The sequence below is a fragment of the Myxocyprinus asiaticus genome, chromosome 29 (assembly GCF_019703515.2).
Source record: "Myxocyprinus asiaticus isolate MX2 ecotype Aquarium Trade chromosome 29, UBuf_Myxa_2, whole genome shotgun sequence".
Taxonomy (NCBI): domain Eukaryota; kingdom Metazoa; phylum Chordata; class Actinopteri; order Cypriniformes; family Catostomidae; genus Myxocyprinus; species Myxocyprinus asiaticus.
In genome coordinates this window covers 27,805,761-27,820,594 of record NC_059372.1, presented here as the reverse complement: position 1 = coordinate 27,820,594, position 14,834 = coordinate 27,805,761, and the positions used below count along the sequence as shown (strand labels likewise).

General features: G+C 40.3%; 1 protein-coding gene across 4 annotated transcripts in view; it reads right to left on the bottom strand.

The window, feature by feature from the left end:
- The window catches only part of LOC127419937 (SLIT-ROBO Rho GTPase-activating protein 3-like), a 60,800-nt gene that overhangs the window by 24,428 nt on the left and 21,538 nt on the right, over nucleotides 1-14,834 (bottom strand). For all 4 annotated transcript variants that reach the window (XM_051661767.1, XM_051661768.1, XM_051661766.1 and 1 more), the window contains 8 exons: nucleotides 6,419-6,581; nucleotides 6,210-6,272; nucleotides 4,007-4,180; nucleotides 3,734-3,862; nucleotides 2,442-2,663; nucleotides 901-1,002; nucleotides 583-768; nucleotides 344-428 (listed from right to left, as the gene is read on the bottom strand). In XM_051661767.1, the coding sequence (XP_051517727.1) occupies nucleotides 344-428; nucleotides 583-768; nucleotides 901-1,002; nucleotides 2,442-2,663; nucleotides 3,734-3,862; nucleotides 4,007-4,180; nucleotides 6,210-6,272; nucleotides 6,419-6,581 (1,124 nt within the window). The remainder of the gene's footprint in view (nucleotides 1-343; nucleotides 429-582; nucleotides 769-900; nucleotides 1,003-2,441; nucleotides 2,664-3,733; nucleotides 3,863-4,006; nucleotides 4,181-6,209; nucleotides 6,273-6,418; nucleotides 6,582-14,834) is intronic.

Below are 14,834 nucleotides of genomic sequence, written 5' to 3'. Positions count from 1 at the left end.
GCGTAAGAAAAGTTCATACAGTTTTAGAACAAAGTTTTAGGTACACTACAGGAACCGCAGCCACAGCCATCCACAGAAACTAGATTTCCACACAATTAGAACTCTATTCAAATTTCTATTCAAAGTTCTGAAAGCTTATTACACTGTTTGAAGAAGATCCCATATTAACTCGTTTAACACTAGTAACTATGGTACTCTGGTGGTAACAATGGTATGTTTACTTTTGTAAGGGCATTGTGGTGTTGCTACAGACAACTTTCACACACGCACTTTCTTTGATGTTTTTTCTTTTTTTCTTTCTTTCTTTCTTTCTGGTTCAAGCTGGTTAATTGTGGTAAATTACCTTTTTGTATGGCCTCTTTAAGTAGGTCATGTTTGGCCTGGAGTTTCGAGATCAGAGAGCTGCCACTTATTTGCTCCTTCACTTTCTGAAAAACAACATGCAACAAATAAATGACTAGCTGTGTCATATTTAGTCATTGTGGTATTTTACTTTTCTGCTATGTGATTAGCTAATTGCACTCCATGTTTTAGTTTTAATGCACAAGATGTTAATCCTCCAATCCTGGCTAGAGATCTTACTGTAAAGTAGAAGGTCTCTGTGTCCTGTTGATTGGCTCTGCGTTTGGCCAAGGTCGGTTTGCTCCCTGCACCATCACCTGTGTTGTCCACCAATGGGGTGGCAGTGGTGTCAGGGGTGGGGTTGCAATCATCATCACAGATGCTCTCCAGAAGGTTAGTGTGCGTTGTCTTGAGTGTCTTACTGACCTGAAGGGGACAGAGACATCTTTGACTATCAAAAAGCCTCTACTCGAGAAATACTTATACTAGTATCATAGGGATGCAAGGAGCGCAAATATTTTTGTGATCAAAGATTAAAAAGCGTGCAGTGGATTTTACCTCCTCTGTTTCCAGGGTAACAGAGGCCAGTCTGGACTGAAGCTGCTGGAATCTGGTCTCAAGCTCATACCTCACCTGGCCTTCTGCGCTCACCTCACAGACCTGTCACACACATAAAACCAATTATTCTACATAAGGGGCGATTCAGTCCAAATGCGTCCCTGCGCTTGCAAAGAAAAGATACGTGATATTTCAATGCATGTTTTTTACATTTGAAGTTCTTTTTAACTTAATTCAATTAGACTTGCCACAAACGGTCAAAGATGTCCGTCTAGTGCAAAAACGCGTTAAGTGTGAAAGGCCCCTAAGGGTGGTCCATCCTTATGGTGGCTGCCATGTTGAGATCACATGTCTAGCCGAATACTACTCACTTTATCTTAGTAAACATTTTGGTGCAGAATAAAATAATCATGAATGACAAATAAACCTGCGAATGGGGTATTGCTACAATGGCATCAGTAACAGAAAACATTTGTGTGATGCTGCATTCATGCAGACAGGGGAAAACTAATGCATTAACAAATGTTAACAAACATAACCTTATCCTTGTGGAACCCCATGTACACATGTGTGGATGTGGTATTTTGGCTTCGCTATATGCAACGCGTAATTTAAATTCATTTAAATCAACTGATCTCAGTTCAGGAGACTCTGGGCTGTCAGTGAAGGGTTAAACTTTCGACGCACAGAATCATGTGACAAAACAACATGGTGCCAATCACACCAGAGTTTGTCTTCGGGAGAAACGTCAACAAAACTACATCTGGTAAGGAACCTAATTAAGTTTTTACACTGAAACCAGTTTGACTCAAAAGATTAGAGTATCTAGTTTTATCCGAAATGGCTTTTTTTTTTTTTATTTAAGCAATTTTTTTGCAAAACACCACACTGCTAAACACAATGTATACTAATGTGAAAAATGTTGCTTTCAGGGGCTTTATATTGAGTTAGGATGAAAATAAGTGCATTCACTCCTTAAATTCAACCAAAAGTTAAATATTCAGAATTGATAATGCTACAGTTTATTTTAACATGGTTGGCAGTGACTGGATGATGCTGTCCATTATATTGAATCTGAATTATTAATGCTTATTTCTGATGTAATGTCTGTAACGTCTCAAAAACATGAATAACCAACACTTCTGGAAACATAATAAACATTTTGATTAAGAAAATTACTTTCTATGGCTTGGTATTATTTAAAATTGTATAATTACACCACATAAGTGGACATAAACTTTAAGGAAAACTATTTGCTCTAAAAATGTTTTTTCTTACATGTTTATTAGGTGCTACTAGTTATAAATAAAAAAGGGAAAAGGAAAATGCACACAGCAGTCACACTTGGGTCTCAGGAGGTTATTGTAAAGTGTTACCTTATTGCATATAAATTAATCTTTTATTTCTATTTAACTTCATAAAATATTTAATTGGATAATATACTACATTACCATGATACATCTTATAACCCTTAAATATTTGGGAGATTTCATCCATTCTAGAGCTACAAAAAGCCTTACTACAAGAGTCTGTTGTGTTACCTGGTCTCCTTCATGAGGCTGGTACTGAAAGCGAAAGGGCAGGCAGAATGCAGTGTTGTGGGCCTGGAGCAGGGCATCTCTATCCTGACCCTGACTGAGTCCAGTCACTGCTGTGTCAAGCTGCTGGAGGCCATTTTTCATGTTCTGGATGATCCGGTTTCGGTAGGAGAGGTACCCGCGTATAACCCGAGAAACAGACAGGTGGTACCCCAGATCTGTGCACTGCATTTCAGATCAGCCAGATGCCATAAGACAGTATAAGGCAGAATACAAATAAATAAATACATAAAGTCATTGCTGAGCAAATATGAATGTTCTGATTTGTGCTCACTGACTAATCGTGTTGTAGTGCTCTTGCGTTGACTTCTTCCACATTGTTGGAATTACAAATAGTCACAAATGTTATGACTTAAAGGGATAGTTCACCCAAAAATGTACAATTTTGTTTTGGTTTACTCACCATCATGTTGTTCCAAACCTGTATTTTTATCTTACTTCCATCAAACACAAAAGGAGATGTTTAGCAGAATGTTCATGCTGCTCTTTTCTATTCAATGAAAGTGAATGGTGAAGAGTGGTAGTCTATTTCCAAAAATTAAAAAGAAGCTCCATAAAAGTAGTCTACAAGACTCGTGTGCTATATTCCAAAATCTATATTCTACCCAAGCTTTGTGTGAGGAAAAGACTGAAATTAAAATCATTATTCACTGAAAAGTTTTCACTCCGCCATAGCTGTCAAGTAGCTGAAAATGTGTGATTTCAATATGCGTATATTACATTTGGCAAGTCATGATCAGTTATGAGACACACAAGAATCAATGACGTTCGTCATCACTGACGTCAAACCTGCCGTGACACACGAGATATAGCGCAAGTGTCAAGTGGACTACTTTTATGATACTTTTATGGTGCTTTTTAAAAACATTTCACTTCACCGCTCCTGATCACCACTCATGTGAACATTCTGCTTCATGTTTTCATTTGTGTTGGACACAAGAAAGAAAATCATACAGGTTTGGAACAGAACTATGGGGAGTAAAAGATTACAGAATTTTCATTTTTGGGTGAACTGTACCTTTAAGATGTAAATGCCACAAAAGATGTTGAACTCTAGCATTCTTTGAATACACACTACATAGAGAAAAAAAATTATATAAAAAGGTACAGGTCTGTGGTATTTTTTGGTGAGGGGTCAAATCAAAATGAAAAGGGAAATAAAAATAACCAAATCCTAAAGAGAGTCTAGACAGAAGATTATTCAAGTCAATGGGACAGCAGCGTGTTTGACTCACATCAATCAGTGTGCAAATGTCCTGCAGATAGTACTTGTTCATGGAGGCATTAGCTGCTGCCAAGTTGAGCAAGTAGTCGTTACGAGCTTTAGTGCACTTCAGCTGAGTTTCCTGTACTTTCCCATGTCTCTGTAAAAAAGACAAACCCACACACACACACAGTGGAAACAGTGGGGTTAGAGATAAAGTGAGATCTTGCTCTTCCTGTGCCATCTTCACAGAGCAAAGTTCCGGATGTCACTAGCTTTCATTCAAACAAACCACCGTCTCTACCTTCTCCATCAGTCTCTCCATTTTTTTCACCGAACTGCGTCTCTGCCCTCCTGACTGGCTGAGTCCAAAATCAGCTGATTTGCCTGTCTGTTTCTCCTCCAGTCGTGTGGCCTCTTTGAGCTTGCCTTCCGCAGCCAGACAGTCGATGTGGTACTGATGATACGTTTTCAAAGCCTGTCGGGTATTAGACACCAAGCTAGCATGAACTGACATGAAGAATATGTAAAAATGTGACATGCTCAGATACAATCAAAGAGTACTATTTTTTAAATTCGATGATCAAGCCAAGTGTATTCATTACCAGTAACTTTAAAGACCTCACGAAATTAAAATTGGGAGTTTTGTGGCTTTTTGTTCATATCTATAGGCTCTTTCCCACCGTAGGGATTAAAGCACATTTTCAGTACTTTTACTCGTAACTATTACTTTTCATCATTTTCACACTTCAGGAACTACAGTTACTCTTAAGCCCAAAGTATATTTCGGTCAGACATGCTGATCGTTCGCATACAGGATGCGTGATGCAAATCTCGTCATCAGCAGAGTGCTCGAGCACTGAACGCGATTTTTCTAACCGCGCGTCTTTGAAAGTGCAGAGTGCGCATGCGCCTGGAATTATTTGCATGACTTTGTAGATCCACAAGATAGCAATACTCACATTTGAGCCATTGGTGTCACGAAGAAATGCTCGATGAAGATATAATCGTGTGTAAATAACAGGAGACGAAGGTTAAAAACAACAACAGTAGATATGCATGTCAAGAGCTCGTGTGTGAGGAGGTCAGGAGATACCTGTATTTGTATAACTTGAGTCTGAAGGAATATAAAGACATCTTTATGGGTCTAAACTCCTGAAGAGAAATTGTCCGGAGTCTCATAGAAGTCATAGCGTGCAAGCGCCAAATGCTTGTATATGCATGCACCGTCAAATGGAGTATACTTTGACAGGCTTGTGTTCGACTGTACGCAGACGCTGAGCGTTCGCATCAAAATCGAAGTATATTTTGGGCTTTAGCTGTTTAGAGAGACTTTTTAGCTCCCACTCCAGGGAAGGTACTTTTTGGGACAAGAGGGACTATGGGAGGTGCTGCAGCCTGTAATTGGTCAAACACTTATTATGCACAAAGCAATGAGAAACGCAAGGACACGCCAGCCGTCATGAGTAAACAAACATGTTCTGCTAGCCAGTTCCTCAGAGGATTATTCTAAATGTCCAATTCCCTAAACAGAAAGAACATAAAACCAACAAAGTATCCAAAGAGTATTGCCTGTTTCACATATTATGTGTGTGCGAGGGGGAGCAGAGCGGCTGCATGACTTCAACAGGAGATGCAGTTTGAGTTTTCAAAGCATCTGTACTGTGTAAATAAAGTGATTTCTGGATTACTACATTGAATTTTTTCCTGGGATAATGGAAATAAATAATAAGATGGTAATTGTAATTGTACACTAAACAGTCATGAAACCTAATTTACATGAGGAAAGTGTTGCGTGCCTGTTACCACGTGGTTAACTTGTTTCAAGATGTCTTTCTTTCAGTCAATGGGTGAGTAGTTCAGTACAGTATTTTATGAGTCATGAAAATAATTGTAAAAGATTGCATTGATAAATAAGTTTATAGTGCATTTTCAAAATGTTTTCCACCGAGATCAGCATGCGATGTGTAATGAAGTATTTAAGGCACACGATTTGGGATAGTACTGACTGACAAAGGCAGGGCCCATATGATGTCACTCACATGTGAGTGGATTTTTTTCTGGGGGGGGGGTGGGTGTTGATCGCTTATAAAGTCACAGTGTGGGATGAGTTACACACTTCAGTTTGATACTTTGGGATAGGTTTGGGTTAGTATGAGCAATAATAATAATGATACTTCCCTAAGCTAACACCACTTATGAGCTCTGGAAAGCAGGTGGCCATTAGAGCTTTTTGTGGTACAGGATGTACAACATTCACTGGCATATAAGGGGGAGACAGAAAACCAGACAGACAGACACACACACATCCTATCTATTTTGAATCAACTGTCAACGTATTGGCAAATACGTGCATCATGTGGTATTTAGTCAAGATTAATCATGTCTCTGACTGCAGAGAAGTGATGTAATTCACAGCTGATGCCATTTGACTTCATATCAGCTCATCAGAGCATGTTGCTCTGTGTAAATGCAGCATGTTTACAGCGAAGCAGCATCCAACCCACCGTTTGAAGCTCTGTGGTGATTTTCAAGAGCTCGTCCTGCATTTGGAGACCCACCTCCTTGCTCTGAAACACAGTGAAAAGAGTCAGTCTGAAATAAGGAAGATGGGATGGAAGTATTTTGCGTGGGAGTATGTCGGTAAATAATAGAGGAAGAGAAAAGGGAGCATTAGATGTGAGAGCTTGTTATAGAGAGGGAGAGATTTCTGTACCCTCTTTGCCAGGCGGTGTGTGTCCTCTATGCAGTGTGAGAGCCGCTGTGTGAGGGTGTTGCTGCAGAGTTCACTCATTGAGCTGTGATCTCGGCTCTCCTGTCTGGTTTGGGTCAGCAGAACCGTCCAGCACTGAGCCACCGACAGGTCTATCTGCTCCTTTCTAAAGAGACACAGAAGCAGAGAGAATGAAAATAATCCAGAGAAGCATGTAATATATACACTACCGGTCAAAAGTTTTGAAACACTACGGGGTTTTTTTCACATTTTAGAATAATAGTAAAGTCATGAAACTATGGAATAACATAAATGGAACTATGGGAATTATGTTGTGACTAAACAAAATCCAAAACTGTGATATATTTTAGCATCTTCAAAGTAGTCACCCTTTGCCTAGAATTTGCAGAAATGTACTCTTGACATTTTCTCAACCAACTTCTTGAAGTATCATCCTGGGATGCTTTTTAAACAGTATTGAAGGCGTTCCCATCTATGTTGGTCACTTATTGGCTGCTTTTCTTCATTTTTTGGTCCAAGTCATCAATTTCAAAAACGTTTTTTTTTTTTTTTTTAATTAAATTTTAGTTTTATAATGAAATAAATTAATATGGTGGCACAATCATATTTTTGCCTACAAAATTAATTTCAAACATTTAAGCATACACCTTCAGATCAAAAGATTTTTAAGATCATGAGAAACATTTCAGACAAGTGTTAGAAAAATTTTGACCGGTAGTGTATATTAGTGGTAGACCAATATATTGGTTTTACCGATTAATCTGTGCCTATAGTTGCATTTTGGAACTATCGGTTATCTGAAAAAATCAATGCCGATAGTTGCCAATCATTTTTTAATTTTTTATTATTGTTATTATTTCTCTATGTTCCTTTGTGGTCGGCATTGGAGGATTCTACAGTTAGAACGGATTGATTCTTCAATATAACAGCGTCCTCTAGAGGTGAAATTAAAACAATAACTGATACTTGTGGGGATTTGCTTTATCTAAATCTTTCATCATATTTTTATTGGTTAATAAAGTGTTCTAAAATAAAGTGAAAGAATGCAAAGGAAAATGTGAACATGTCCCATCAGCACATACATTGTTTCTCCAACTTCATATCTTGTAAATAATAATAATAAACCTTATTCCTCATTAAACCTTATCTGGTGAAATACATACACTGATGAGCCAAAACATTATGACAACTCACAGGTGTAGCGAATAACGTTGATCATCTTCTAACTCGGTCACTTGTCACGGTCTGGGTAAATTAGATGGTAAGTGAATAATCAGTTCTCGTAGTCAATGTGTTGAATGCAGGAGAAATGGGCAGGAATAAAGAGCTGAGCGACTTTGACAAGGGCCAAATTGTTATGACCAGACGAATGGGTCAGAGCATCTCTGAAAATGCAAGGCTTGTGGGGTGCTCCCGGTCAGCAGTGGTGAGTACTTACAACAGTGGTCCGAGGAGGGACAAGAGGCAACAGGGTGTTGGGCGCCCAAGGCTCACTGATGCCGAGGGCAACGAAGGCTATCCCGTCTGGTCCGAACTGACAGAATGTCTACTGTGGCACAAGTCACAGAAAATTTGAATGATGGTTACGGGAGTAATGTGTCACAACACACAGTGCATCGCACCCTGCTGCGTATGGGGCTGTGTAGCCGCAGACCAGTCAGCGTGCCCATGATGACCCCAGTCTACCAGCAGTGGAAGAAGGTCACCTGGTCCAATGAGTCCCCTTTTCTTTTACATCACGTGGACGGCCTTTTGCATTTGCGCCATTTACCAGGGGGAGTGATGGGAAGACGACAAGCCGGTGGAGGGAGTGTGATGCTCTGAGCAATGTTCTGCTGGGAAACCCTGTGTCTGGCCGTTCATGTGGATGGCAATTTGACACACGCCACCAACCTAAACATCGTTGCAGACCAGGTACATGCCTTCATGGCAATGGTGTTCCCTGACGGATTTGGCGTCTTTCAGCAGGATAATGCGTCCTGTTATACTGCACACATTGTTTGGGAATGGTTTGAGGAACATGATGAAGAGTTCAATGTGTTGCTTTGGACTCCAAATTCCCATTTCTCAAAAAGCCAGATTCTTGAGTCACGTGACGCCATATGAGGATCGGACGTGTGAACGGCGAGCTCTGCACACTTTGCTAATTTTAATACTTTTTATGACATAAACTGGTGAGATTCTATACACTCTGTTCCATAAATGTTCTAGGAGGACAATATGTCAAAGAATTCTAAATCCTCAGGCTCTGGAGGCATTAAAAGACACTTACGTGCTCAACCTGATGCCCCCGAGCAGGCCAAAAGCCTGGAAGTCATTTGTGACGGGGAGGTGCGGGAAATGCGGCGAGAGATGCTGAACATATCGGTAATGCTGACGAAGGTGGATCTTGCTGTGATATGTCAATCGATCATCACCATGGAGGCAAAGTTCACTGATGTGGTTACAAGAGATGGGGATGTCGAGAAATGGATCGATTACCTGGAGTCATCGGAGAGGAAATTATCTGATAATCCACTAGCAACCAAGGTGGATTTGGAGCTTGTCTGGGAGAAGTTGGAGGACATGGAAAACCATCGCCGGCGGAATAACATCCGTATTGTTGGAATTCCAGAGGGAGTAGAGGGACAGGATATGGTGAAATTCCTGGATGGGCTCTTTCCGAATCTGCTCGACATAGCAGGCTATAAACTGAAATCAAGCGAGCTCATAGGGTTCCTGCTCGGCAATCCACGGAGGGAGACAGGCCCCGATCAATTCTGGCCAAATTTCTGAGATCATCCAATAAAGCTCTTGTGTTACACGAGGCGAGGAGTAAAGGAAGGCTTTCTTGGAAGAACCACAGCATTTTCTTGTTCCCAGACTTTGCAAACTCAACAAGAGAAATACGTGATCGATTCAAGAAATGCAAGAAACTTTTACATCAACGAAAGGTCACTTTTGCACTGATATTCCTGGCCAAATTGAGAATAGATGCTAAGGATGGCCATAAAACATTCACATGCCCACAGCAAACAATGTCCTTCATAAAGTCCATGGAGTGAGTAAGTCATCTTGTTGTACTCATGCTGTAGCCGAGTGGACCTGCTCACTGGACATTCGCTTGACTGTTTTAGGAATCTACACACTTGTTTTGTGCTGTTCCGCCTATCGGCTGGAGTTTATTTTGTAGAGTAACACACCTTCAGGACAGGTTTATGGATGAATCTACATGCTCTTTGTGTTTATTTCACCTATTGGCTGGAGTTTGTTTTATAGATTATCTTTTGCTGTGTAATTCTCTTACAAAATCTGTATAGAAACACCGGACTTGAGCAATCCGACGGCAAGGTTGTCATGGGGGCTCACGTAGGCGTGCATGGACTGTTTGAGTTTGGAGGGATGGAGGCCAGTTGGCACTGTCGTGCACGGGGTTAATGCGCACATTTTTCATTTTTCTGTTTGTTTTGTTCTGAGGGATGTTCGGGATTAGATGGTTGCACTAATGTTGGAATGTGGTCTTTATAATCTTTTTTTTGACACACAGTCTATTTTTTCTTATATGCCAAAATGTCAAATGTTGATATGAGCGGATTGTCTCTCTACACGTGGAATGTGAATGGGTTGGGGCACCCCATAAAAAGAAGGAAGGTTATTTCTCTTCTTAAGCGTATGAGATATGATATAGTGTTTCTTCAAGAAATGCACCTTTCTCTGCAGGAAGCTGAAAAATTTGGGAAGATATGGGGTGGACGTGGTTTTTATAGTGCGGGCTTGAGTAAGAGCAGGCGAGTCATTACACTGATAAGTAATCATCTACAACTCAAATGTCTCAAACAGATCAAAGATAAATTAATTAGTAAGAGTCATTATTGTTTTAGCTGAAATTCAGGGACAAAGTTTTATTTTGGCTAATATTTATACACCTATCGTTGATGTTGTTTTTATAGATCTTGAAGGGATGTTGCAAGCCACTGGCACCCCTCATGATATAATTTTGGGAGGAGACTTTAATCTTTTGATGGACTCAGTCCTTGATCATAGTGAGGCAAAAGTTATGGTGGTGAATTGTGTGTGGATGCCGCGGGGAACAGCATGAAGCCTCCACACGTGCCATGTCTCCGCGGTAACACACTCAACAAGCCACGTTATAAGATGCACGGATTGACGGTCCCAGACGCGGAGGCAACTGAGATTCGTCCTCCGCCACCCGGATTGAGGCGAGTCACTATGCCACTACGAGGACTAAGAGCACACTGGGAATTGGGCATTCCAAATTGGGGAGAAAAAGGGGAGAAAATAAAAAATAATAATGCTTTTAAAGAATTATATCTTGATTTCTATAGTTCCATGTCTTCGTCTACTGATGAAGATATTAGAAACTTTGTGGAACCATTAGAACTTCCTAAACTGATGACTGAGCAAAAAAATTCTCTTGATTCTGAGATAACCTTGGAGGAGCTTGGCGAGGTAATTAAGGCCTTGCCTACAGGCAAGGCTCTGGGGCCAGATGGCTTTGCCGCTGAATTGTTTTTAGATCTTATGCTACAGAACAGGCTCCACTCTGCTAGAAGTTTATACGGAATAATTAAAGAATGAAAAGCTTCCGTCAACCATGATGCAAGCCCGGATCAGTCTGATTCTTAAAAAGTACAAAGATCCAAGCGAGTATAAGAGTTACCGTCCAATTTCCCTGATCCAGCTAATGTTAAAACATTGTCAAAAATTTTGGCTAACCGATTAAGTAAAGTTATGACATCTCTTATACATATAGATCAGGTGGGGTTTATTTGGGGCCATAGCTCTTCTGATAACATTAGGCATTTCATCAATATAATGTGGTCAGTGGCGAATGATCAGACTACGGTTGCTGCCATCTCACTTGATGCCGAAAAGGCGTTTGATATGGTAGAATGGGATTATCTTTTTAAGATTTTGGAAATGTATGGGTTCGGGAATACTTTTATTGGGTGGATTAAGTTACTTTATAGACACCCGGTAGCGGCAGTACAAACAAATTGATTAATTTTAGGTTATTTTACTCTGGATAGGGGCACCCGGCAGGGTTGCCCTCTTTCCCCATTATTGTTCTGTCTTGCCCTGGAACCATTAGCAGCCGCGATAAGAAGGGAAGATGATTTTCCAGGGGAGATGTGTGGCGCATAAGCTTTTGCTGTACGCAGATGATATTTTATTATAAGTCTCCAACCCTACTAGATCTATGCCTTGCCTCCATAGAATTATTAATTCCTTTTCTAAGTTCTCATGATACAGAGATAATTGGACTAAATCTGAAGCTTTGGCTCTGACAGCATAATGCCCGATAACGGCTTTTCAGCAGGGTGCCTTCCAGTGGCCCAAACAGGGCATTAAGTATTTGGGTATTTTATTCCCAGCAAATTTGTGTGATTTAGTTAGAGTTAATTTTGACCCTTTAATAAAAAGGTTTTCGAGCAATGTGGGCAGGTGGGCTTCATTACATTTATCTATGATTGGGAAGGTTAATGTTATTAAAATGAACTGTATTCCAAAATTCAACTACCTGCTACAATCTCTCCCTGTAGATGTCCCACTCTCTTATTTCAAGCAATCTGATAGCATAGCGAAGTCCTACATTTGGAATGGTAAACATCCCAGATTAAACTTCAGTAAGTTACATAGGCCGATTGACAAAGGTGGGCTAGGCCTACCCAAGATTTTGTTTTATTATTATGCATTCGGTCTCAGACATTTGGGTCATTGGTCGCTTCCACCTGAGAGAGCCCCTCCCTTGTTTTGTATTGAACTGGAAGTTCTTGCCCCTATTCAGTGGCAGGCCTTCAGTGTGATTCAAGCCATTAAGAAAACACAGTTTCACAATGAATAAGACACACTATGCCTTTGGGCATTATACATTATGTCGCAGCTAACTATTAATACCAATTGACATTTTAAAAACACGTCCACGCACGAAAGCCAGAACTTGAAATGACACTTAATGCTCAAGCAAGCCTAATTTTAACTGCAGCATGACTGTTTTGTGAAATGAACGTCTCCCGAACAGACATTCAAAGATCATAATTTTTCATATGAATCTACCAAGGAGGCCTATAATACCTGGAAAAATCTATCTAATAATATTTGCAATTTAAATGTTTCTTGCAATAAGTTTCATTTCGCCAGGGTACACGGTCATGCTGTGTTCCATTCATGTTGGATGTGGGATATTTCTACTTGATATCTCTGACCATAAATGTATTCCATTCCCCGATATTCAGAACTGCAACGCTCCTGTTAGCTTAGCAGGGGTTTGACTCTCATTAGAGATGTCTCCTAGCAACCCAACTGATAAACAATGCTGCAGTGCTAGCATTTGTGCTTCAGGTGTACGATTATCAAAAGAGATTGTAATGTTTTATACACCTGTTTCTGCAGGCGTATGTCAAATAAGCTTTAATATCATGTAATGTGGAAACTAACTCATTTATCGATATTACTTAAAGTGAATGTTTATCACTTTGTATATCTCCCTGAGTGTCGACATGTTTGTGTGACATCATGCCGCTGCATCTTGGCAAAATCTGAGTTGAGAATTTCTGCACGAGCCTACAAGTTGTAATTCTGACTTCAAGATGCATTCAATTGCACTTTTCCTAGTAGGAAGTTGTAAAATCCAACTTTCCGAGTTGAATGGAACGCAGTCACTTGATCTGACACTGAATGCTCAAGCAGCATAATTTACACTTAGAAAACTCCTGATATTGCTATAACAATGCAAAAAGCACTTACCAATTTACTTTAAGTGAAAATCAGTCCTCCTTTCCTGTTTAATAAATTAAGCAATCACACGGTCATGCAGAACGTCTCGTTTTTAAATCCATAAGGATCTCTTTCTCAACGGCAATACCAGCAGTGATGACAGCCAACTCGTCAACAAGATCTACCACTTTTCGCTCTTGAATTACGTACATCACTTAAAGCGTGATTACGTCACTCAAGGCCAGCTAGAGGCCTCGAGTGGGACATATCCTAAAGATCACACCCACCAAGAACAAATAAATCAATCTGATTGGCTGATGAATCTGACAATCTGACTTTAGTTGCTCATTCATTTGCACTGTTAAGGGATTCTGTGGAAATTCTGAAGGCCTGACGGGGTGGAGCTCAAACTCACGCACTGCTTTGGCTAAGGAGCATGGCTTCGAGCATGTGATTTGTGAAACAGCTGTCACACTTTGCTTGTAAGCATCAAGGAATACATTCTGACTGGATAAACTTTTCGTTTTTCTCTATTTGTTTGTAGATTAATTAAGAATGGAAAGCGATTAAAAATACTAAGGCAAAAAGGTGATTGAGAAAGAAAGGATGAAAAATATTTATTTATTTGGCATGTTAGGCCAGTAGAGAAGGCTTTCTATCAAACTAACCGGAGAAGTTAAGTTATACCCCATTATCTCACATTTGCACGCGGTATGGACAAAAGTGTCCAGAGTGTTTCATTTGGACATTTATTTAAATGTTGCTTCGAGCATATGGCTGAACCCAAAGTTATGTATTTATAAGTCCCCTTTCTGCTGGACAGAGTGGATTGTGAGGGAGGTTAATACGTTCGATGACCTATATGAGAGTGGAGTGTTGAGATCCTTTGAAAATATGGTTCAAGATTTTGGGTGTCAAAATTCCCAACGTCTCAATTCTTTAGGTATTTACAGATGCGCCACCTGCTTTGTACTATTTTTGGGAGTAGCATACACCCCCCTAAAGCGGCAGATACTCTGGGAGTGGTGATTACTGCTTTTGGAAAAGGTCAGGAGGCATCAGTGTATTACTCCTTGCTAATTCAGAGTCTTGGGGACAGAGCTCCAACTTCTCTCAAGAGATTATGGGAGAAAGATTTAAACTTGGTATTGGAGGAGGGAGTGTGGGCTAGGATTCTAAAAAACATCAAGTCTACATCTAGAGATGCAAGGGTGTGCCTTGTGCAATTTAAGATTTTACATTGATTCTATTGGACCCCCTCTAGATTGGTCTTAAAGACACACCCAGCTGCTGGTGATGCCAATCAGAAGATGGGTACACAACCCATATTTTTTGGTTGAGGGTTCAGAGTTTTATGTATGATGTATTGGGAACTCAAATTTAATTTGACACCAGACTCTGTATTTTAGGAGATGGGGCGGTCATTAATATAGGGGCTAAGTAGATAAAAAATTGGGTCCTAGCCAGTGTTATGATCAGCAGACAGGTCATCCTTAGGGGATGGAAGTCGTCTGGAGCGCCCTCATTTCAGGAGTGGTACACGGAGATGGGCAGGGTAGCGGCATTTGAGGAAATGTCATGTAGAAGGCTAGGCAACATGGATTTGTACATCAGGAAATGGGACAGCTATTTAGCCTTTTTGGAAGGCTCTCGGGTAGTTTCTAAATATTTTCTGCTGTTT